The sequence below is a fragment of the Ursus americanus genome, chromosome 23, assembly GCF_024610735.1.
Source record: "Ursus americanus isolate L20-20 chromosome 23, mUrsAme1.1.p, whole genome shotgun sequence".
NCBI classification, from domain to species: domain Eukaryota; kingdom Metazoa; phylum Chordata; class Mammalia; order Carnivora; family Ursidae; genus Ursus; species Ursus americanus.
Genome location: NC_142149.1, coordinates 19,561,083 through 19,585,133, shown reverse-complemented (window position 1 = coordinate 19,585,133; position 24,051 = coordinate 19,561,083). Strand labels below are relative to the sequence as shown.

General features: G+C 53.1%; 1 protein-coding gene across 3 annotated transcripts; it reads right to left on the bottom strand.

Moving 5' to 3' along the window:
- Window positions 1-734: 734 nt before the first annotated feature.
- Window positions 735-23,383, bottom strand: RAB5C (RAB5C, member RAS oncogene family). 3 transcript variants are annotated; one of them, XM_087854383.1, is made up of 7 exons: window positions 23,236-23,348; window positions 22,413-22,437; window positions 5,398-5,651; window positions 3,726-3,877; window positions 3,398-3,520; window positions 2,174-2,267; window positions 735-1,676 (listed from the first exon to the last, which is right to left on the bottom strand). In XM_087854383.1, the coding sequence occupies exons 3-7, from the start codon at window positions 5,561-5,563 to the stop codon at window positions 1,561-1,563; spliced, it is 651 nt and encodes a 216-aa protein (XP_087710509.1). In that variant the 5' UTR covers window positions 5,564-5,651; window positions 22,413-22,437; window positions 23,236-23,348; the 3' UTR covers window positions 735-1,560. The 3 variants fall into 3 exon arrangements, with proteins under 3 accessions (XP_087710509.1, XP_045637577.1, XP_087710510.1); XM_045781621.2 differs by lacking the exon at window positions 22,413-22,437 and having other exon boundaries at window positions 23,236-23,383; XM_087854384.1 differs by lacking the exon at window positions 22,413-22,437 and having other exon boundaries at window positions 5,398-5,612; window positions 23,236-23,375.
- Window positions 23,384-24,051: the final 668 nt, after the last annotated feature.

The window sequence follows — 24,051 nt, the reverse complement described above, 5'->3', positions numbered from 1 at the left end:
AGAGGTTGAGGCATAACGGAGGTAGAGAGAGGGCCAGTGGAGGGCCCAGGGAGGCAGGAAAGGCACTTTAAGGTGGTGGTGCACCAAGAATCGGGCCTCTGGGACCCTGGGAGAAGCTGGGGGGCTCAGTCGACCAACAGACCAGCCCCAGGCGGCTGACAGCAGCATCTCCAGCAGGGAGCAGCAGAGGGCCAGGAGGCCCGCAGGGGCATGAGACTCCACAACCAGCAGAGGGCCCTAACAGACCAGGGACCAGAGAGATGGCTTGCACCTCGTGTGGGGCGGAACCTTGGCCTCATGACCAGCCCAAGGTTCCAGAGGTCACCTGGGAAGAGGGTGAGAGGACCCAGTCCTTCACAAGATACAGAATAACCAAAAAACCCCAAAGAGGTTGTTTCTGGTGTTTCAGAGACCAACTATTTTCAAATACAAACTGCACATCACCCCAATGTAATCTGGAGGGGGCGGGGGGAAGGAAAATGTAGGCCCCTCAACTTCAAACTTGGTGAGATTCAGCCCCAGGTCACCCTCACCCCAACCTCACCCCCTAGAGCTGGTACCAATAAGGGCCTCTTTCTCTTGGTTACCATGACCACCAGCATCCCCTCACTTTAGGGGCAGGATGGGGGGAAGCCTTTGTTCCATAAGATTCAGTGGTTCATTTTAAATTAACTTCAAGCTAGAGTGGATATGCTCTGATAAACTCTGCCAGAGAAAGACAAGGAAGACAAGTGGGAGGTCGATCGATCGGCTGACTATATTGACAAGATACTGATTGGTTACATGTTGAAGAAAACATACAATACAAAATACAGAAAAAGTTGGTTCCATCCCCTCCCACTCCCCCCCCCTTACCCACCCACCCCCAAATACTCATCATCGTGATTTGGTCAGAACAGGGCTCAGAGCCAGAGGTCAGGGTGACGGTGGGGGGTGGGGGTGGGCAGGTTGTGGGCAATGGGTTGGTGGCTGTCACAATAATGCTGTGGTAATGCTGTGGTTTCTCTCCCAGCTGTGAGTCAGGGGGTGAGTGGGGGATGCAGCCTGATGACAGCCAGCTGAGGGGAGAGCTGCCTCTCCCTTCCCTCACCCCTAGGGCCTGCCCCACCACCCAGAACCAAGCCCACCCCAAACATGGTAAGGATATGTATGCTCTTGCTGAGTCTGCTAATCAGCAAGAGGGAAAGAAGGGTAACTGCTCCAGCCCCCACCTCCCCACATGTAAGGGTAGGGGGAACAGGGGCACGTGGCTACTACCAGCAAAGGAAGAGTGGGAGAGCAGTAGAAAGGGCTGGAAGTGGGAAGAGCAGAAGATCATATATATTAAAAAAGTGACTTAAGACTTAAAATTGAATTAGTATTTGTACAGAAAGGTGCAGGTGGAATAACTCACTCCGGCCTATGATCAAAATTCTATGGAGAAATCATGGCAGACCCCCTCCCCCTGCCCCCACCCCCACCCCAGTGGTAGCCCGAGTCGTTAAGTGCGATTGGTTAGAGTGGATTCCAGTCGGGTCGGTCAGGCGGAGGAGGTGGGGGCAGTGGGCAGGCAAAGGGGGCTCAGTTGCTGCAGCACTGGCTCCGGCTGGCTGGGTTGTTCTCCTGGAGGTCCACGCCTCGGTTCCGGCTCGGAGCACCAGCTGCATTCTGGGGCTCATTCTTGGGAAGCTTCTTCGCTGTTTGGAAGAGGAGGGGGAAAATGCATTTGTGGGGGTACCCCAACGCTCTTCCAAGTCCACTTGAGTGGAAGCTGGCCTTTTTACCACCCAATGTGCGATAACCCATTGAGCACTTTCCTTCTATGTGCCACGTGCTTTCTGAGTGTCTCAGGAAACTGAGGCAAACAGAGGTTAAATAACCTGCCGAGGACCCTAGAGTTAAGGAATAAAACAAGGACTGGAACCTGGGCAGGATGACTCGCTACAGAGCCACATGAGCCTAAAAATCCTAAGCAGTAGGTTAGGGGGAGGGTCATGTAAGGCTTTAGGTGGGTGATAAGCTAAAGGGTCAGCAAGTAAAATGTTGAGACTTTGGCCCCAGGCTTTAGAAACTTCTGGGGTGAACTATCTATATCTGGGAATCAGATAACGGGACCCTACAGACCTACAACATACTACAGACAGGCAAGTGATAGGACCCTGGTCAGGGGAGGGGAGGGGAGGGGAGAACTCACCTATTGCCATGAAAATTTCATTCACGTTCATTGCAGTCTTTGCTGATGTCTCCATGAACAGCAAACTGTTGTCGTCTGCATAGGCCTGTGCTTCCTGATTTGGATGGAGGTGAGAAAGTGAGTAGGAGGGAAATGATGACAGTTGGCAGGGGCCAGGGCCCAGGATAAAAATCTTTCCTCATCACAGTCGCCTTATACACAACAGAGACAACGCAGGGGTTTTCAGGCTGAGGGCTCTCCTGCCCTGGGTGCCCCCCACCCCTGCAGACACCTGCACCATAACCCCAAGGCCCCCACTTCACGTCCAGCACCTTTCAGCTCACAGACACTGGCAGATGTTTTGCTCAGGTTTCCCTAGGTCCATTCTGCCTTCCTGCTCTTCAAAAATCACTAAGCTAGGAAATACTTCTAGAAACTTATCCCACAAATGCACTCGCACATTTGGGAAAAGCACAGAAAAGTGCGGATGTTGACTGCAGTGCTGTTTCCAGCCTTTCGATATTACAAACAACCTAGAAGTCTATTGGTTAGGGCCTGGTAAAAAACGCAGTGTGTAGAGCACACTCTGATCTATGTAGAGAAAGGGACTCAGGGCAGCTGTGGGGCTCAGTCGGTGAAGTGTCTGCCTTCGGTTCAGGTCATGATCCCGGGGTCCTGGGATTGAGCCCTGTGTTGGGCTCCCTGCTCAGTGGGCAATCTGCGTGCCCCCTCTGCTCCTCCCCCCACCAGCTCGTGTTCTCTACCCGCCCTTCTCCCTTCCCCCAATCTCAAATAAATAAATAAAATCTTAAAAAAGGGGGGGGGTTCATATACATGTGCACATTTCTAGAAAAATGAGAAACTGATGAATTTGGGGGAAGGGAGACTGAGTTTCTGGGTTAGGGATTTACATTTCGTTCTATATACCTTCCTGTACTATGTAAAATTTACCTGTGCATGTATTATGTGGAAAAAAGTAATTCTTTTTCAGTACGTTTCATTAAAAAGTCAGTTTACACAAAAACTAAGCAGCAGCTTCAGCGATCCTTATGCATACACATGTCACCAACCAACGAAGAACAAGGAGAGGCAGACAATTGCTTTAGGCCCATGTTCAAGTCGGGAGAGGACAGCAGATAAAACTCCCCGGCCTCCTGGCCCGTCACGAAGCAACGGAGCAGCCCAGGCTGAGCTGCGGGTGGAGCTGGCTCCCTCCTCCCTGCCAAGTCCCGTCCATCCCCACACCTGGAATTCCACAGCTCTCTTGCTGGCCAGGTCCGCCTTGTTCCCCGCGAGCGCGATGACGATGTTGGGGCTGGCCTGCCTCTGCAGCTCCTTCACCCAGTTCTTGGCCCGTGCAAACGTATCCTGGGGAGACAAGGCCGGAATGTCAAAGAGACAGAGGAGGCATTCTGCTCAGGGCCACTCACTAGAGAAGCTTGAGCTGGCAGAGCCAACGTATCTAAGATGTCACCGCCCTGAAGATTCTGGTGAGACACCCCCAAATGACAGAGGAAATCTGCCCACATCCCATCCAGGAACAAAGTGTCGAGAAGTAAGGGGAAATCTTTACTGTGTTGGTGATGTCATAGACCACGATGGCAGCCTGGGCCCCCCGATAGTACATGGGGGCCAGGCTGTGATACCGCTCCTGTCCAGCTGTGTCCCAGATCTCAAATTTGACTGTTGTGTCGTCCAAACAGACCGTCTGTGTGAGGAAGGCCGCTGTAAGAGAAAAGGTGGTGTAATAAGGCAAGAAGGAACTCAAGAAGCCACCCCCGCATATCTCGAGTACTCTGTCTGGGCTCTGGCACTTAGAGGCCCTCTGCTGAGATGGGCCCAGAGAAGCCAAAGCAGGCCCGAGCAGGGTGGGTGGAGTCTGTGTTTTCCTGTCACGTGTCGAGGGGGCAGGGGGCTGCACAGGCTGTACAGACCCACACTAGGCAAGGGCAGAAGGGAAGTCAGCCTGCACTTGAGCCATTCTGGGAGCACTCTCTGAGGAGGAATGTGACAAGGGACAGGAGAGGCAAAACCCAGGGGAAAACGGACTCCAAGCACAGAAGGGTGGACACCCACTCCTCCTCCTCCTCCTCCCTCCCCTCACAGAGAACAGTCCAGCTGGAAACCTCCACAGTCCCTCAGTTTGCTCCAGCCCAGGGGTGTTACTGGCCTTCGGTTTCCTGAGGACACTGTCACACACTTAGCTACACTGGGGACGCCTGAAAGTACACGCTGTTCCACTGCCAGGCGGAGGCTGGGTGGCTGGCTTCCCAGCTGCCCCTGCCACCTCCAGGCATGCTGGCTAGCTACCACCCCCAGCTTTGACCTTGGCCCATTCCGGATTGGCCGCCCTGTGGTTCGACCTTCAGGGAACACAGGGACCCTATCTTTGGCCCGAGGAGACAAGGGACCCTGTGGTGCCTGTGCATATGCTTCAGAGGAGGAGTCCCAAAGCTGGGAGAGACACGGGGGAGCCCCCTGCACCCCGGGACGCAGCAGAGGATCCCAGAGAGCCCTGAGTGGAAGCCTGTTCTCCTTGTCTGCCCTCCCCCCACCTCCATGAGGGGCCTGGGGACTGCCTCACTTCCCTCTCACAGCTCCCGACTTGAGTGCTGAGGAGGCAGCAGAAGACTGCTGACACAGCCCATTTAGCTTCCAGCTGCCTGGAAACCTCTTACCAAGAGGGTAGAGAAAGGATGACTCAAGCCCAAGGTCGGCCCTGGTCCCTCAAGGTCTGTCCCGGCCACTGAGGCAGGGGACTGAGTCCAGACCATTACATGCTAAACGCTGACTACTGGGAAATCAACCACAGGCTCTGAGCTCAAGGGTAAAGGTCAACTTCACTGGCCCACTCACCAGGCCATTTCCCCATTCTGGAAAGTAGAAGAGGCCAGGACAGATGCACTCCCTGGCACAGTAAGAAGGACCCTCACAGATCCAGACCCAGCCTCTCCCTTCCCAGAGGCCAGGTCAGTGGAAAGGTCTTTGCCAAGGCCACCCAATAATCTAGTGGTATAATTAGGAGAAGCAGCCAGTTTTTGACCACGAGCTAAGTTTTAATGGACGACTGCTGGGACTCTGGCAGGGAGACCAGCTGTCGGATTCAATTCCAGAGCCCAGGTGAGGAAGAGGTGCTGCCGCCCCCCGCTTGTTCAGTCTCTCTGGGCAGGCGGTTCCCTTCTCCTCGAGGCCAAGGCATTTCGCTGGCATTCCTGAGGCCGCCCCACTCCCTTGTGCCCACTCACCTCCAATTGTGCTCTCCTGGTACTCATGGAACTGTCCCTTGACGAAGCGGAGGACGAGGCTAGATTTGCCCACCGCAGACTCCCCCAGCAGGACCAGCTTAAACTGACAGATCTTGTTCCCAGCAGCTGGTCCGTTGGGTCGCGCTGCACCTCCCCGACCCGCCATGGCCCGTCCTGCTGTCGTGGTACCAGTGAGCGTGCGGTGGGGGCCGGCGCTGTGCGAAGAGGCACTTAGTGAGGAGGGAGACCTCCAACTGCAAGAGAGATCAGCGGTACTGGTCAGTCCGGAGACTGTTGCACGGTGAGGCCTTCTTAAGTCACAGGTCTCTCCCTTTACCCTCCCCGAGGGACCGGACTACCTCCCCTCCTGCCAACTCCCAGACCCCCAGGCCCCAGGAGTCAGCAGAAAAGCCCTAGCTAGGATGTCCTACACATCTATTTGCTCTACGATCATCTGAGCAGTGGAAGTGGTCTTCCAACTTTACGCTCATGGTTCTGAGCAAACATACTGACTTCCCAATCCCAAATATGTACGTGTGCATACAAATTAAACACACACAGGAGAATGAGCATATGGCAGCCTGGTGACAGTTAACAGGCTCCTTGGGGTACCAAAAAATCACCCAGGAAAATGCTAGGATTTAGGTGAACAATGAACTTGTGGTCCGGCAGCTAAGATCACTGCCCACCTCTGCGCAAAGCCAGAGTGGGCGGTGAGGCTGACCAGGGCACGGGGAGTCCCATTAGAGAGCTCCTCCTCAGACAAGGTGCTTGGCCAACCTTGTGGGCACTCAGGGACCAGGGCCTGGCCAGGGCAAGTTGTTATCAAAACAGCCATTCTGTCCTGCCATCTTTAGAAGGACCGACCAACTTCCTCAGTCTGAGTCTGGACTGGGATCAGAGCCTCATTTCGCTCCTCCATCCTGAACCTCTTCCCTCAGTTCGCTCGTTTGTGATGGGCCAGAAGTCTCATACACATTAAAACACAAAACACACACAACACCAAACACACACCAAAGCCAGAGAGCTCCGCTGGCAGTCGGAACAGCTGCCAAATTTCCCTTAGGAACAGAGACCTCGGTTCCATTCTCTCCTGGCAGAGGCGGAGGGTGACGCAGAGAAAGAGCTGGGGAGGTATGGGAGGGCACAGACAAACAAGGGACACCGAGGCCTGCACCCCCAGCAGCTGGTGACAGCTTAGTCACTGTTAGCGACAGCTTTGGAGGCGCACAGAAGGATGAGGAGCCCATCTTCGGAAGCCTCTAGAAGACTTCTACTAAAAAATACCAGAACATATACACAATGTTTTACAGACGAGCACTGAGAGGAGGTATTTGGTCCCGACCATCCATACAGTGTCTGAACCTAAGCTGGAAAGAAGTTTTGATTCGACTACCCTTGGCATAACGGAGTCAATGCAGAAGGAGTCTGTAGGGCCAGATCCCAAGTCCAGCCCCGACCTGCCCCCTGAGCAAGGGGGGTGCACTCCCCCCCAGTCAGAGGGCGGAAGCGTGAAGGAAGAGAAGGATAGATGGGCTGTGCTCACGCAAGAAGCTGACAGCAAAGGGCTTGCTTTGTTCAATCTGAAATCCTCTTTCACACCTCTGTCCTCCTGGCAACTCATTTAAAAAGTGAGCTTCAGGAAGAATGATTCACTAGCCAGGAACAACAGTTTCCTTTCTGGACTGCGCCAAAGGAAAAGAGGTTTGAAATGGGAGCCACCTCTTCCCCAAGAATACAGGAAGGCACTGGCGGGGGGTGGGGGGTGGGTGGGTGGGGGATCTCGATGAGGGACAAGAATTGCTAGTTCTACCATATTTTACAGTTTATGGCGTTCTCTTTTCACCTCTGTCACTGATGTTTGCCAGACTCTATGGCCCTTTGAGGCAGGGTCTGTGCTTTCGGCTTTTTGGCTTCTTTTTTCTTTTCTTTTTCTTTCTTTTTTTTTAAGATTTATTTATTTATTTGAGAGAGAGCGAGCAAAGGAGCATGTGCTCACACGCCTGGGGGGAGGGGCAGAGGGAGAGAGAGAATCCTCAAGCAGACTCCTCGCTGACCACGGAGCCCAGCGTCAGGCTCGATCCCAGGACCCTGAGATCACCACCTGAGCCGAAATCAAGATCCGGCCCCTTTAACCGACTGAGCCACCCAGACTGCCCGAGTGCTTTGGCTTCTTCGAGAGCCTTCCTCACAAGGCCTACGTACAGACTGGGAATTCAGAGTGCTCACCAAGGAAATCATTTCCAGAGACAGCTAGCATTTACTGAGTGATTGCACAACCATTATCTCCCTTAAGCTTTAAGACAATCTCCCATTTTTTCCAGATAAACAGCCTAACGCTCCGGTGTTACACGCCCTGCTCAAGGCCACCCAGCATATGAGTGACAGAGCTGGACGCAGTTGTCTGCATGCTCCTTCGTCTCCCTGCCTTTCTCCCTGCCCTTCTCCCTGCCCATCTCCCTGCCCATCTCCCTGCGGTGGGAACAATGCTGGAGACACTGTCCACCCCGTGTTTGGCTTCTGGTCGCTGGTGAACGAGGCCCCCTTTTCGAGGCAGCAGCTCTGCTGGCCTGCAATGTGTGGCCCTGAGTACTTCCAACAGTGGGAGGGGCCGTCCAGGGCCAGGCAGGGCGACAACAGCAGAGGGAAACCACAGTGGAATTACAAGTTGGTTATGACCACAAATCCACGTGACACATCATCTTGGCTGGGCAGCAGAGGGCGGCTGGGGCACTACAGAAGGAGGTATGAAGGAACGGGAAGAGAAGGTGAAGTCCCCGATTCCAACAAAACCAAAGTAGCTGGGGCTGAGGGCTACTGGGGTGGGGAGTAGCCAGCACCCAGGGGTCAAGAAACACAGAAATGACACTTCTAAGTCTTGTCGCTATCCAAACGGTGGGTTTCCAAGCCTTCCCAGACAGAACCTGGTATTAACAAGCCAGAAGGAGGGACAAATAACTCTTATCCAGTGGCTCCTGACCTTATCTGCACGTCAAAATCACCCGTGCGGCCAGCCCCTGCAGGTTTGGAGGAGGGCCAAGTCTCTGTATTTTTTTTTTTTTTAAGATTTTTATTTATTTATTTGACAGAGAGAGAGAGAGCCAGCGAGGGAGGGAACACAAGCAGAGGGAGAGGGAGAGGAAGAAGCAGGATCCCAGCAGAGGAGCCCGATGCGGGGCTCGATCCCAAAACGCCGGGATCACACCCTGAGCCGAAGGCAGACGCTTAACAACTGAGCCACCCAGGTGCCCCTAGTCTCTGTATTTTTTTAAATTTTTTTTTATCTTTTGAAAGATTTTTAATTTATTTATTTGAAAGAGAGAGAGAGCAAGCAGGGGGAGGGGCAGAGGAAGAGGGAGAGAAGCAGACTCCCCGCTGAGTGGGGGAGCCCTGACCAGGGCTTGACCCTGAGATCATGACCTGAGGCGGAATCAAGAGTCAGATGCTTAACCGACTGAGCCACCCAGGCGCCCGTGTATTTGTTTCTCAAGTGCTGCAGGTGCTCTGCCCGGCAAGCGCTGGCTGGTGACATGTTCTGCCTGCATGCTGGTCCTGCCTTCCAGACACACCTGAGCAGGTGCACATGGTACTTTTTACGGCCTGTGTTGCCTCGTGGTTTTCCTGGCCCCACTTGGTGGTCACATGAACAAAGGTATTGAACCTTCCCAGACAACAAAGCACGGAAGAAGCTGATTTTGCCCCGAAGGGCACACGAACAGGGTAAGACAGGCGAAGACCACACCCAGAAGGCCAAGAAGCTCTATGCCCTCCACTCCCAAGACTGGGAAGCTGCGGGTGCGTGCCGGCGGGCGGCAAAGGTAAGTAAGCTCATGTGCTGAGCTGGCCCGGGGGGCGGGGGTGGGGGCGGGGAGGGAATCTCAGGGTGGGAATCTTCTGAAGCAACGGCAAGAACTACCCACGGGTAGTCAGGTGATGGAACTGTAACCAAAAATGCCACAGTGAAAGTCTTCTTTCAGACAAAACCAAATTCTCCTTAAGAGCCAGAGCTGTAGTCAGAGTTTCTTACAAGATCCAGAATGCCCCCCAGATTTTATTCTTTTAAACCAGTTTCTCCAACACCAGGAAAAACACACGAGTAGGATGGACTTCCTCCTGGATATTTTCATGAAGCTGCTAAAATGGACAGAGATTCGGACCCATGACAGAAGACTCTCCTTGACATGACCTGCTCCCCTCACCCTCCAAATCTCAACCTTGGTTTGTTCAGAGGCCATGGAGGATAAGCACAACCCCCAACCTCAATACAAGGGCTGCGGGGTGCACTACCCTTTCCCCAACAATGCATGTGAAAGGGCAGAAGGGACCTACGCTCCTAAACGTAGGCCCAGCCAGTTCTGGGGCCAAGGGCGGAAGACAGACAAAGAGCAAAACACTGCTCTTCCTTACTCTGGTTTTTCTCTACTCTGGACCCTATGGGTAAGTGGGTACCAAACTTTTTTTTATCAGAATCACCCAGGGCGTTTAGAAAAATAACCCTGGCCAACTGAATTAAAATCTCTAGAACTGGAGTCCAGAAAATGTTTTAAAAATAAGTGCCCCCAGTGATTCTAGAAAGCCGGTTCAAGCACAGGAGCTATAGTTGCTACAGGAAGGAGGGAGAAATCCAAGAGACAGCAGGGCAGCCCCAGGTCAGCGCCACAGACAACAGCGGTGGATCAGATTGGGGGTGGGGGCTGATTCCTGGCTTCACTCAACTACTGGGGCCTTCAAGACACCAGACGCTGATGGACTGTTGCCCCCTGCCCCAGCCTCCACTAGAAGTGTCTCTTCTCTAACCATGAAGTCGCCCACTTCATACTTTTTGTCCTTTCTGGTAAAAGGGTGAGCAATTCCAGCTGATGGCTGTCTCTCGGGCTTCCTGTTTGCTTCTGAGACTTCCTCTAGCGGACAGTCCTGGCACAGCCTGGAGAGTGAGCTGATTAGGGAAACCAATCAGACTCTGTTGACCAGAGGCTGAGAAGGGCTCACTCAAGGTTAGCCCTTGGAGGGAAGGGGGAAGGACTGAGAACCGAGTGCCGCCACCCCGCCCAGGGCCCCCAAAAAGTGGTTCTGGCCAGTGACTCTTCAGCTCTACTTTACTCCAGATGAAAGCATTCCTGAATATTTACCATCCAAGAGCTGGGCAAGAAAAGATGAGAGCAGAAGCAATTTGTTAGCTTAAAGAGAACCAAACACAGGAGCAGAAGTAATTAGGTTCAAAGGTGAAGGTGGAAGACCTTAAAAAGCTCAAAGCAGCCGAGGAGGAGATGATTTATCCACAGGCTCAAGAACACAGCTCTTCCCCAAAGGGGAAAATCACCACTACCAGCATACAGGACCAGAGGGCAGACTCACAGCAGGACTACCCGGGCCTCTGGCTGGCGGCAGAGCCAGAGGGAAGAAAAGTCTAAAGCAACACAAGCCAGGAGCCACATGAGATACCCATTCACCCTTCCCCAGCACAGCTGGCAGGTGAGGACTTGGGAGACTGAACTGAGTTTAGTGAAAGCCTGACTCCACTGTTTATTAGCTGAGTGACCTTGGCGAAGTCAGACAAGCGACCGCTGTCAGCTTCCGTCTCTTATCTGTAAAATGGTATTGTTTAATACTGATCGCATGGGGTTGTTGTAAAGGTTAAATGAAACAATACACAGGGTGTACAACACAGTGTGAGGCTGAAGGTGAGGCTCCGACAAATGACAGGTTTATTATATTACTAAGGGCCTAACTAGTTTTGACTCACTGGTTGTCAAAGCACAAAGTCCTTGAAGACCTAACCCTTCTCTTTCCAATTACACAGTAGGAGACGAAGGTGAAGCGAAGTGGCGTGCCCAGGGTCACAGCCAGGTGGTGGCAGAGCCCAAGCCCAGGACTCATAATTCTAGCAGAGCTCCCCCATCACTGATAGAAAACCCAAGAATATTCAGTGTTATTACAGCCACTACAAATAAGGGGGGCTGCCACCTTTGGTGTAGACTTCACAGCATCTGGCTTTTAACAATGGAAAATGGAGTTCGTGTCAAACTGAAAAAAAATATTGCTAGATGGAAAAATTCTACTATCTTGATTTGGGAGGTAGACATACGTATGCACACAAATGTAAAAATCCATCGAGCTGTCCTCAAGCTGAGGTGTGTAAATCTTACAACATGTAGGTTACAGGTCAATAAAAAAGTAAGGAATGTTTCTGGTATAGAATTTTGCATACGACGGTGAGAAATGAAAGCTTACAAATGGTATGACACCAATGCAGCTCCCCTGTATGTAAGCTACCTTCTGCCTCCTCTGTAGTATAACAAAATTCAGAACAATAAAGATAATCAGAAAGAGGATGCCTGAATTAGAAGAGGGCCAGGAGAGAGGCACCCGGCTGGCTCAGTCAGAGGAGCGTGCCACTCTTGATCTCAGGGTCGTGAGTTCGAGCCCCACGCTGGGTGTGGAGATTACATACATACATAAATAAATAACACTGGGCCCAGACAGAACAAAGGTACCTGACCCAGCAGGGTGCAAGCTAATAGGATTCAATACAAACAGGACTGCCACACACAGACTAAGAATGTATTTGTACTCAACTGTGGGCTAAAGAATTTTACAGTTGTTTCAAGCTTCATAATAAAAAGAGAAGACGACATTTATGTCTTTTCAGTGAGAAGAAAGGTTACTACAGCGGTGCTCTGCACTCTCCAACCAGCCCAGAGAGTGTGTGTCGAGGACAAGGGGTCCAGGGGTGCAGGTTGGGGGGATGGAATCAAAGGGAGGGGTGTCTTCCTGTGTGACCACGACTATGGGATTGCAACACAGAGGACCTGTGTCCCACCTGGAATGTAACAGATGGATCTTGGCCCTGGAAGCTAGAAGCTTAAAAGCCCAGGTTGAGACCTGGGGAGAACGCTGATGGGTGTGTCGGGCCAGAGCTGGGGCTCCTCATCCCACCGAAAAGTAGGGGCTTCAGGATTAGGAGAGCTGGCAGCAGGAGGGGGAAGGGGGTGCTGCCTTTCCACGGTCACAGTAAGAGGACTCCCTTCCTGGGGCGGGGGGCGGGGAGGTACATCAGCCCAGAGAGGGGCTCTGAGTGACCTTGGCTCCCCTGCCACTGCAACAGGCCCTTGATTCTGCCCCAGCCCCGTACAACTCACTTAACCGGTCAGTTTCATCTTACTCCCCTTTGAACGAGAACACCCCCCAGGGGCTGGCTGCCTGGACTTCCCCACCCCTGGCGGAGTCCACAAGGGCTCCAGCTGAGGTCACCAACTGCTCTAATACCTGCAGAAGGGGCCAGTGTGGGGGGGGCTCCAGGACACTTAAACCCTAGATGCACACACCACCATCCAGGCAGAACCTGGGGCTCTAGAGCTCTTTCCCCTGGACAGAAAGATGCCAAGCTGAGTTAGGCAGAAGCCATCCTTGAGGGAAAGACTCCCAGCTTCCCGGAGCCCTGGCCCAGCAAAAACACCAAGAAAGCCTTCCCTGAGCTTTGCGCTGCTTTCTCAGCTCTCCACAACAGACAGTCCCCGAGAGGCTGACAGAAGCCGACTCAGCAAGCGTTAACTTTCAGGCGGAGGAGGGAAACCTCCAGTCCCTGCTCCCTCTCTTCCTGCACCCACAGGGAGGAAGACTGCTGGTGGGATTGGGCGGGGGGGCGTTTACAGCACGTATCTGCTGACCCAGCTTGGTCAGTGTCGGCTGCCTGTACTGTCCACAGAAGGGGCCCAGGAGTCGATGGGTAGCTCTGAGATCCTCAGTCACGGGTCCTGCTGGCCAACAGAGGAGCCAGGCGTTTGGGTGGCAGGTTAGTGAGGAAGGCCAGACAGACAGGGGACCGCCTGAGGCTGCAACCAGACAAGGCTCGTCCTGCCTCCTGATTCTAAGAGGCACTGGGGGCCCTAGGCACTCACGCTGACATTCCTAAGACACTCTTCTCCCTAAGAGGGCCCAGTCTCCGACTCAGCACACCCCAGTCAGCAACGCTGTGGCAGATTCCCCAGCCCCCACCAGGGCAGCTCTGTACGAAGCCTCGAGCGAGAGCTCCATGTGAGGTCCGGGACCTTCCGCGGCACACATCCACACATACCTAGCTACAAGGCAAGGTGGGGACAGGACTGAGGCCGATCAGAGGCCCACACCCCGCCACCTAGCTCCTCATCTGCCAGTGCCAGGTGAGATGACGAGAAGAGAGCCAGCCAAGGCACAGGCGCTTCCCTGTGCCACCCACACCTGCTGTGGCCCCAGGGTGGAGCCCGGGTAATGTGAAAGCTAGTGAGGACAGACATGGGGTCCCTGCTGACCCACAAGCCTCACAACTACCTTGAGTGGGTTCTGCTCCCACAGTTACTATACTGTTTGCTTGGACGGTTCCCTTCCCCTCTGGCTCGGGAGGGTCTCTGCAGGGGCCAGGAGCACCAGCCGGGACAGCTGCCACCTGGGCTACTGCCCAGGCCCAGAAAGACACCAAGAACCTCTGTTGAATGTCAGGGTCATCGGCAACACCTGTTCATCCGGCTACTCATACCAACAAGTGCAGCTGACACCCCTCACAGGCCCTTCCTGTCTCTACCAAAAAACCGAAAACAAAAGAAAGCCAACTTAATTCACTGCCCTCGGCTCCTAAACAGAGAGCCGAGGGCAGAGGCTGTGTTTGAGAGGTGAATGGGGAAAAGAGAATCAGGTATCAGACACCAGCAAACCGAATTCCTCTTGCTCAGACACCACATACACTGTGGGCAGAGGCTGCCCAACGAGCAAGAAACAAGGTCAAAGTTCCCACTGTGAGATCTGAGGGACCAGGGCTGCTCTCAGGAGCCCGGAGACCAAAGCACAATGTTTTAGGCTGACTTTTTCTTTCTTAATCTCTGCTGAACAAAATGCAAAAATAGTGCCAGGTGAAGAAACCAGGCAATGAATGGCTCTAAACGAGTTTCAGTGAATTAATCACACTACTACCTTCATGGCCCCAAATGATCATAAGGCTGCTAGGGGTGGCATGAGGCTGGACAACTTGGCGACTTGAGGGTCAGCAGTGAAAAGGTAGAGAATTTCTTTTTTTAAGAATTTATTTGTCAGAAGGAGAGAACGAGCAAGCACAAGCAGGGGGAGCAGGAGGCAGAGGGAGAAGCAGGCTCCCCACTCAGCAAGGAGCCCAATGCAGGACTCGATTCCAGGACCCCAGGATCATGACCTGAGCCAAAGGCAGATGCTTAACTAGCCAGGCGTCCGTGGGTTTCCTTTGTTTTAACAGCACTTAACATTGTGCCTGACGCACAGTAGGTGCTCACAGATGTGGGGAACGGAGGCTGCAATATGGGCCTGGTTGGGTCTGGCAAGTGATGGGGCCGCCAAGGCTTAAATCCACACCCACCTGCTGGACTGCTCACCCCCCTCGGAGAGCCACAGCCCAGCCGAGGAGCCTCCTCACTATCCCAGACAGGCCGTATTCGGTTCCTTCTGCACAGGGGCTAAAAGCACAAGTGCCGAAGTCAGAGCGACTCCAGCTCCGCTCCCGGAGCCATCATGCACTAGGGTGACCTGGTGTTGTGTCACGGCCCCCACTTCCTTACATGTAAAATGGAGAGACTAGTGCTCATCTCCCAGGGCTGCTGGGAAGACGCGACGTGAAAGACTTTGAGCAGAGGGCCTCGCTCCAAGCAAGCGCTCGGTGAATGTTGCTGGGGCAGGGAAGCCCCTGGCCCCGGAAGTCCCTACGAAGGAAGGGGATCCTTAATCAGTATGCTTGTCCACTAGTCACACATTCCTTCTGCTTGCTGTCTCCCTGGACCCCACTCTTCAATGCCCCTCATTTGGAGAGAACGCTGAACAGGACAACTGCTGTGATCTGAATGTTTGTGTCCCCCCTCCCCAAATTCTTATGTTGAAATCCTAATCCCAATGTGATGGTATCTGGAGGTAGGGCCTTTGGGAGGTGATTAGGCCTCGAGGGCAGCGCACTCATGATTGGGATTAGTGCCCTTTAGAGAGAGGCTGTACAGAGCTCCCTTGCCCCTCCCGCCATGCGAGGACACAGGGAGAAGTCAGCCTGGGAGAGGGCCTTCACCAGAACCTGACCATGCTGGCTGCCACCCTGATCGTGGACTCCCCGCCTCCAGAACCGTGAGAAATCAATTTCCTTGTTTATAAGCCCTCCAGTCTGTGGCATTTTCGTACGGCAGCCCGGACGGACTAAGATAACGACTTTCAACAGTGTCCTAGAAAAAGGACTAGCTCACCTTTGATGTCCTGTGTCCTGTCAATAACCATAACTTTGTATTCCCTGGCTTCCAAAGCCACAAGAATGAAGGGGAAACACCACCATCCAGAAAAAAATCAGCAGAGTTGAACCCTCAACCAGGTAAACCATAACCCCTTAAAAAAAGGAAAAAGCCCCACAAGAGAAAGCATCTTAAAGCCCAAATGCCCTTCCTTCCATTTCAAAGCCTCTTTCAGGAAAGGGAAGAAGTAGTTCAGTTGTGGAGAGGGGGTGGGGACAGGACCGGGACAGCTGACAAAGAAACCAGAGTTCCTTTTAAAGAACCAGGCTGGAAATGCTAGAGGTTTGGAAATTGGCGTCATTAATCACCACAGCCTCGGAGCAGCTCAGAGAGCCATGTGATGACTAGGAGAGCAGCCAGGGTGAGGGAGGCCACCCACGCCCCCCCCAGGCCCTCCCCCAGGCTCTCCCCCACACCCAGGATGCTCTGACAGAGCCACCTGAAGGGGACACACATGCACCTATGAATACAAGACTACAGGCTTGTAAACCAACTCCTGTTAAGATCCCAAGTTAGTGTTTCCAGAAGGGCTCAAGTGACACGTCTTCAAGAGGGCTGACAGTATAACAGAAGGATTTAAGCTATTCAATGATTCAGGATCACAGCTCAAAGTGACGGGCTGCCCCGGGCATGCCTAGAGCCACAAACCCTCCCGAAGGGGAGGTCTGTTCTTGAATGGCAGCAAAAGAACACTGGCCGGGACCTCGTGGACTCTCTTATAAGATCCAGAGTCCTGGAAGGTTGGGCTGGAGAACTTAGCACCTGACATATGGGATGATGATGTATCTCATCTTCCCAACTGGGTAGCAAACTCCAGAGTAAACACTGCCTCTGACCATTTTTGAATCAGTCCAATCGCTGGCTCAGTCAAAGCATCAGGCAGGATTACAAGAAGTGTGAATGGGTGAGTCGAGAAGCAACGGCCCTGCTACTGGGGTCAACTACCAGGACTCTCACACACACACTTCCCGGGGGGGCAGCCCCGCCTTGTCTAACTCTGGCGTCTACGGTGACTAGCCACCAAGAGGAGACACTTGAACCCATGCACACAGCTCTATACCAACATCCTTAGCGGAAATGGTTACTAAGAAGGCAGTGTGGTCTTGGAGACACAGCTGATTCTAGGACAGAGGCCAGGTGAGCCTGGAGCCTCTTACAGTGCCAAGTGAAGAAGTGGTCACAGAATGACATGGGGGTGGCCCCAAGGGTGCTGACAGAGCTCCCCGTGAGCAGATCTGGAACACTCTGAGCAAGAAAGCAAAGTAGTATGGGACTGTAAACTGAAGGAGACAGTAAATATCCACATGGCCCTCAGGGAGAGGGGCGTCCCTCCCCACTCGAGTGAGCGAGTGAGCGCGACACAGAATGTCTTCCTTCGCCAGAGGACATTACAGAAAGGGGAAGGGAGACAGTGACTTCACAGCGGGGCAACCTGACCAACGTCCTCTCAGCCAGGTGACCCAGGCTGACATCAACAGTGATAAGGCAAGTTAACTGTATGAGCCCTTGTTACGTGAGCACAGCGGCGCTTCCCCCGTGCAGTCTGCCTCCCCAAACTCTTAATCCCAGTGTCCTCGTGAGAAAAACATTAGACAAATCCCAACTGAAACACGCACTAAAAAATAGCAGTATTCCTCAAAACGGTCAAGCTCATCAACACCAAGGAAAGTCTCAGAAACCATCTCAGCCAAGAGGAGCCTCAGGACACATGACAACTAAACGCAATGTGGTATCTGGATGGGATCTTGGAACAGAAAAAGGTAAGGAAATCTGAATGAGGTACGGGCCTTTCATTAATAATTATGTATTCAAACTGGTTCATTCACTGTGACCAATGTACAGTATTAAGGTAAGATGTTACCAATGGTGGACAGCGGGCAGGTGAAAGAACTGTCCTACCTGTGCACTTGTTCTAAAACCATCCTCAGGGGCGCCTGGGGGGCTCAGTCGGTTAAGCATCTGCCTTCAGCTCAGGTCATGATCCCTCCTGGGATCGAGCCCCATGTCGGGCTCCCTGCTCAGCAAGGAGACTGCTGCTCCCTCTCCCCCCTGCTCGTATTCTCTCTCTCTCTTTTTCTCTCAAATAAATAAATAAAATCTTAAAAAAAAAAAAAAAAAAGCAGTGGCTCATCTTGTAACAAAATGAGATCCAAGGACTCCAGTGACCATGAACTCATGTTAACTCAAATTAACTCTACATGGAGCTGTGCTGAGGGGCATGTGGGAAGAGGGGCGGCAGGAGCGGCACCAACAGTCCTGAGAACCACACTGCACAGGCCCGGGGCCTGGGAGTTGAAAGGCCATGCCAGCAGGTTCCGCAGGCAAGGCTGCTCTCACCACGGCCGGTCTACCAGCTGCTGGCGCCACTGTCTTAAGACCTCCCTCCTTCAAGAATGAGCCTATGCAGATGTGCAAAGCAGCACCCCTGGACCAGAGTTAAAGTCACTCCCAGTGATCCTCGCTAAGTCCTGGCCTGGCGCCAGTGCCGCTCACCACGAGAAGCCGCCAAAGCCTAGTTACCAGATACACGTGCTGCAGAAGGCGGCCCACGGAAATGTGGGTGCCCAAGCCACGCCTACCTTTCCCGATGAAACCCTTCACTGGAAAGACTGAGATTGGGAGATCGCTCCCCTCTGGAAATTTAGTTTGCGTCCCGTCCCCGCCCCTGTGTCATCTGCACCGTAACATTCATCCTATTCACCTGCTGGCTCTCCTGTCTGTGAGCACCTTGCTGGAGGATGGGCCAAAGATACGGCCCAGGCTTTGGGATCAGACGGATGCGAGTGACTCCTGGGTTCACCAGGTCCACACTGTGTGAGCTCAGAAAGTGTGTGATCAGGGGCGCCTGGGTGGCACAGCGGTTAAGCGTCTGCCTTCGGCTCAGGGCATGATCCCGGCGTTATGGGATCGAGCCCCATGTCAGGCTCCTCCGCTATGAGCCTGCTTCTTCCTCTCCCACTCCCCCTGCTTGTGTTCCCTCTCTCACTGGCTGTCTCTATCTCTGTCTAATAAATAAATAAAATCTTAAAAAAAAAAAAAAAGTGTGTGATCAAGGACATTAACCAGTCATGTGCTTCAAGGGCACCTAGGATGTTTGCCCTTTCCTTTAACTACCGCAGGAGGGGGTGTCCATGCTGGGGACCATGCGAGGACTGGACACACAGATAAAACAGGACATGATCCGCGGCCCTACAGGGCTCATGCACTAGACAGGGGGTGCTGAGAGGAAAGTGCAGGGAGGAGAGAAGCCCTCGGCCTACTGCAGGGAAGGAAAGGCTTCACGGAGGAAGTGACATTCCAGCTGTGCTTTGACAGCAAAGTCTGGAGATGTGGCTCCCAGGCAGGGGAGGGGGAGAAGAGCCTTCCAGGCAAAGGGAAGAGCACAGAGCCCAGAGATGGGGCAAGAGGGGCTGTGCTGCACAGGGATCTGCGCACAGACTGGATTCTGTCCCCCACCTTAACCAGGGGATTAAACCCCCTCCTGGGGCTGTCCTCAGGATTAAGGAGTCAGTACACAGAAGGCCTGAGGAGAGTACCAGGCACACAGCAAGCAAAGCTCAAAAAGTTGCACTTTTACTTGTATTATTGTTCCTAAGTACAGGAGACGGGGATATATAATCTGGAAACTACTCTCTTAAAATACCAGACTATTCATGCAGAAGACTCGTTAAGGAATATTCCAATTCTCCTCTGCCATGGCTCCTGAAAGCCCTGACCTTGGTGCCATCCCAGTTTATAAATCCTACCTGAAGCAGTGCTTCTTAAATAGTCCCAAGGAAAGTACCCCTGACTAAAGCCAGGGGAGAGGAAATGCAAAACCCCAGGAATCTGGGAACTGAACGCAAAGCAGCCTGCCACAACCAAAATATTGTCTTGGAGTTTCTTGTTTTAGCCTAGATTCACGCAAACTTTGCATTCTAATCTGTAATAGATCCAAGACTGTTTTAATGCAAAAATGTTTAAGACAAAGACAAGCGCCTAGAAGACGCGAAGGCGTCTCTTAGTCTTTGGCTCTGGGTCTCCACAGCACATGACCCAGCAGGGTCCGAGAAGCCCAGTGGAACAAGCACAGCTGCGGACTGAGCATTCTCTTCTGTAAAATGGGAAGACAACCCATAGCATGTCTGATCGTTATCTGTGAGCTGAGACAACACGTGAAATCATCAAGCAAAGCACCAGGCATCACAACAACACCTGGTACAGATGCGGAATCAGAATCTTAGGGGCGAATTATAGCGCGACTTCAAAACCCCACCCATGCACAAAACTGCTATTTGTGTCTATCTATCCCGTGCCAGGGCCTTGACTGGCTCCTTTACCCTCTGTTTCTAATTCTGCAAAATACTTTGTATCCCCATTTTACTGGAAGAAACAGAGGCTCAACAAGGTCATGTAACAAGTCCAGGGCCTTGTGACTGGTAAGTGGGGGAGTCCAGATGACAACTCAGCTCTGGCTGACTCTAAAGCTCTTGTGCTTTCCACCCTACCGTACACCTACCACCTGTTTATGGGGCAAGGGTAAGAGGAAGAAGGCTCTTATAAGTACTTGCTTCACGGGGTTAAATTTAAATTTATGACCTCGCTGTTACCACGTAAATGCTAGTGAAAGGAGCTCCGGGTGGAGAGCCACAGTCTTCCCACCTGCAAGCGGAGGCAGCACCAAAGGGAATCAGAGGGCCAAGCAGAAGCCGCCTCTGCCGGCTCCCATTACCCATAACCCTGCCCAGAGAGACCCCTGAGCCCACTCACTTTTACTTTCATTTTCTAGCCATCACGACTTTCAGGTTTCCAGAAATTAATGGTACAGATGTCAGCAAACTGTCAGGCCCTCAAGAGTACTGACCTGGGACTCATAACCGCCATGCTCCCCAGAGGTAAAGGAGATGGGGATCCAGGAGGACAGGGGGATGGAGTGAGGGTGGGGAAGAAAACAAAAGCAGAGGAGGGGCAGCAATGACGACAGGATGCTTAGGGGTCTGCACTGGGGCCTCTGCTCACCCTGCATGCTCACTCTTAGGGAAGAGGACGCACATCGAATCCCGAATCCCAAGCCCTGGCTCTACCGCTTTCTAACTGGATGATCTCTGGCTAGCCATTTATTCCTTCAGCATCATCGCTAAAACGGAGATACAAATCCCACTATCTCCCAGGACTCTGTGAGGAGCAGGTGTGAAAAGAACTTTGTTTCCTGTGAGAAACATGCGTGCAAAAACTGCAACTTCAAAATGATTTCTAAAACTCTGTTGTTGGGGTGCCTGGGTGGCTCAGTCAGTTGAGCATCTGCCTTCAGCTCAGGTCATGATCCCTGGGTCCTGGGATCACCCCACCTCAGTGGGGAGTCTGCTTCTCTCTCTCCCTCTGCCTGTTCCCGCCCCCTGCTCAACGCACTCACTCTCTCTTGCTTGCTCTCTTTCAAGTAAACAAATAAAATTAAAAAATAATAATAATAATAAAATAAAAATCAGTTGGTACTACCTCTCTGTTCTATGAAGGCAGGAAACGCCAACTAGTTGGAAGAGGCAAGAGAGGAGAGGCTTCTGTCTCACACAGGGCCCTCCCTCTTTCTGCCAAGCAACGTCAGATCACTGCCTGGACTCTACAATCCCTGGATGCCAGAAGTGGCTGCCGAACTACCCGGGGCACTGATGCCTTCCACGTCTCTCGGAAAGGGGGAGCTTCTCCTCCAAAAAAAAACCTGTTTCAGAATCCTAGCTGGGAGAGCATGTCCAGACAAAGAAGGTCCCCTCAGAATGCTGGCAGCCTCGTCCTGGGACTCCCAAAGAGTTCCAGAAACCACAGCTCGCTACCAAGGAGGTACGTTTGGTCAGAGACCAATGACCAGTGAGGAGGCAGGCCTCTCCGGCCCTGCCCCTCAGAGGCACAGACTCACCATATGAGAGAAACTAGGCTGGCCGAAGAAGTCTCCAGTAGCCCTCCAAAGACCACACAGACAGAGAGCTTATGACCAAACGCTGACCCTAATGAGGTGGGCTTCCTTGTTGTCCAATAAAAGATGAATGAATGTAGCCCAGGTCTAGCTCAAAAGTCTGTAGGTATCAGACACTGGTGACTGTCCACAAGAATTCAAAAAGGTCCCAAGACAAAAAGTATTTAGCACCTGTAAGGACAGTAAAGATGGCGCAGGACACTGAAGAGCTAGAGAAATTCCCAAAGACTGCATCATCTTTCCTCCCTCCCTCGGCTGTAGATGGCAAGGGTCAGTCACGGCCTCAAAGAGTCAGGCTACTCTCATTAAGGTACAGTCTCTGGCCTGTACTTTGGCCACATAACAAAACCTGCGAGCCTGGTCTGAGACAACGGCCATTTCACACACCTAAGTCCCAAGCAATAGACAAGGATCAGATGTCAGTATAGGCTGCCTCTTGGAAAGGCTAGGGGGACAGGGAGGGGGGAGGTGGAATCAGTAATTTCTGGCATGCATGGGAATTCCTTGGGCTACAAAAATTAGCACATTAAGAACCCAGAGGTGCCACTGTGGTCTCAATTTACTCCTCTGTAATCTACAATTTGTCGAAGCCCGGAAGGGATTGGAGAGAGGCCCTGAGACCAGACAGAAGTGGCATAGACCTGTTGATCAAGGAGATGTGTGTTTTTCAGAGTGGGAAAGAGATAGGCCAGGACCCTTCAATTCCACACTCGTCATTTTGGTCTTTCCCCTATTCCCTAAAGACAAGCAGACAGCAGTCCCAGGAGAAGCAGTCCCTCTGAAGCAGCTTGGAAACCACTCACGTGCTCTGGGAGGACAGGGCTGAGCCTGGAGCAAGGGGGAGGGGGAGAGGAGGGGAGAGAGAAGATAATGAATGGGCAGATCCACCCTGATTTGTGATCTGTAGCTAGGATTAAGCAAACCTCAGCTAAATTTTTCAGAGGCAGGAAAAGAGATACACTCAGAGAACACAACTAGAGAACAACATAACTAGAGGACAGGGTTGGGGGTGGAGGGGGCAAGACAAGGAGAAGTCAGCTCATTTCCAAAAAGTGGCCCAGACTTTAAATTCTGCTGAGATCCTGGCTGGCTCCCTGGTTTGAGGAAAGAGAGGAAGTGAGGAGCTGTGGGAGCCTGTGCGTGTGGAAGGCTCTCGCCCAAGACCCCTCCGCCCCCCAGGAAATCGAGATAAAATTTCTCTAGGGCTAGAAGGGACAACTGTTTTTGTGGGACGGGGGGGGGGGGGAAGGGAGAGGGAAGAAAACGGCGACAGACTGCACTCCTCGCCACCTCTATAGAGAAGGAACACTGGCTCCTTCATACCTAGCAAAGATTCCTCCAGTTCTGGGAGCAGAGGGAGCAGAATTTGGGGTCTCTCCCTCCCACAACTGGACTGGACAGGCCAGAAGAGAGACCTGGGGGTTTCCCAAGGCTCATAAACGGCAGGTAAGGGAAGGAAAGAAAGGCCCCCACTTTGGCCCGACGCCTGGGGAGCCCCTGAAGAGGGGGCTACGGGTCGGGGGAGGGGTCAGTATCCCCCTAAGCCGGGGTCGGGCGGGAGGAAGTGCTGCCCCGAAGAGGCTTCAACGCGAGCGAGACACTAGGTCCCGGGACAGGCACACTCACGGCGGCTCCGGGGCGGCGGCGTTACTTGGGGCCGGGGCTCGGACGGGCTCCGCTCCTCTCCCCCCGGCGGTGTCCCAGGCTCCGGCCTCCACTTCCGCCTTTCAGCCGCTCTGGATCCGGATCTCCACCTCACACCCGCCCCTCAACACTCCCAGGTGACTGACAGGGCGGAGAGACCAATGGGAGGCACTCTTGGCCGACTCACAGGCGGTGCCTGTAGGGGGCACCGGCGAGGCGGGAGAGAACGCGCGAGGGACGGCGGGACTTGTAGTTCACAGCGCTGGGAGGAGCCGGTGGCCCCCTGGGATTTAGGCTTAGGGTGGAGCCGGCTGCCGGCTAGGCGGAGCCCGACCGGGAAATTTTTAAAGCCAGGCCTGCCAACCGCGTCACCCTGGGTTCCAGGAGCCCCGAGGGGAGGCGGGTGGCGGAGCGCTGGAAGAGGGCAGAAGGCTGTGTGTGCAGAATTGGAAAAGGAAAAATATGGTGTGAATGAATACGCACATGTCCGGCTAAACTGGAGAAGCCCCTGTCTGCACTTTGTCTGCACGTTCTCGGGCCAAGTCAGCTCGGGGGAGCCCGACTGTGGGGGACCTTCTGGGACTGCGAAAGTGATGGAAGTGCTATAGGGAGGGTTCTCTGGAGGCTACTGGGTGAGATCAAAGGGAGAGCTCCTGCCACTTGTCAGCCATAAACCAAGACCCTCCTTCTTTGGCTGGACACCAAGACACACCGGGATCACCTCTACCTCTGCCTCCCCCCACCTCCAACCAAAACCAGCTCTTGTCTCTGATGCCAAAAACAGAGCTGGGCCACTTC

Bases quoted from the DNA above. Each gene is read 5' to 3' on its own strand.
- RAB5C (XM_045781621.2), bottom strand. From the start codon at position 5,563: ATGGCGGGTCGGGGAGGTGCAGCGCGACCCAACGGACCAGCTGCTGGG. The intron at 3,878-5,397 runs GTGAGTGGGCAC...TTTCTCTTACAG, and splicing joins CCAGGAGAGCACAATTGGAG to CGGCCTTCCTCACACAGACG. The intron at 3,521-3,725 runs GTAAAGATTTCC...TTGTCTCCCCAG, and splicing joins TCTATGACATCACCAACACA to GATACGTTTGCACGGGCCAA.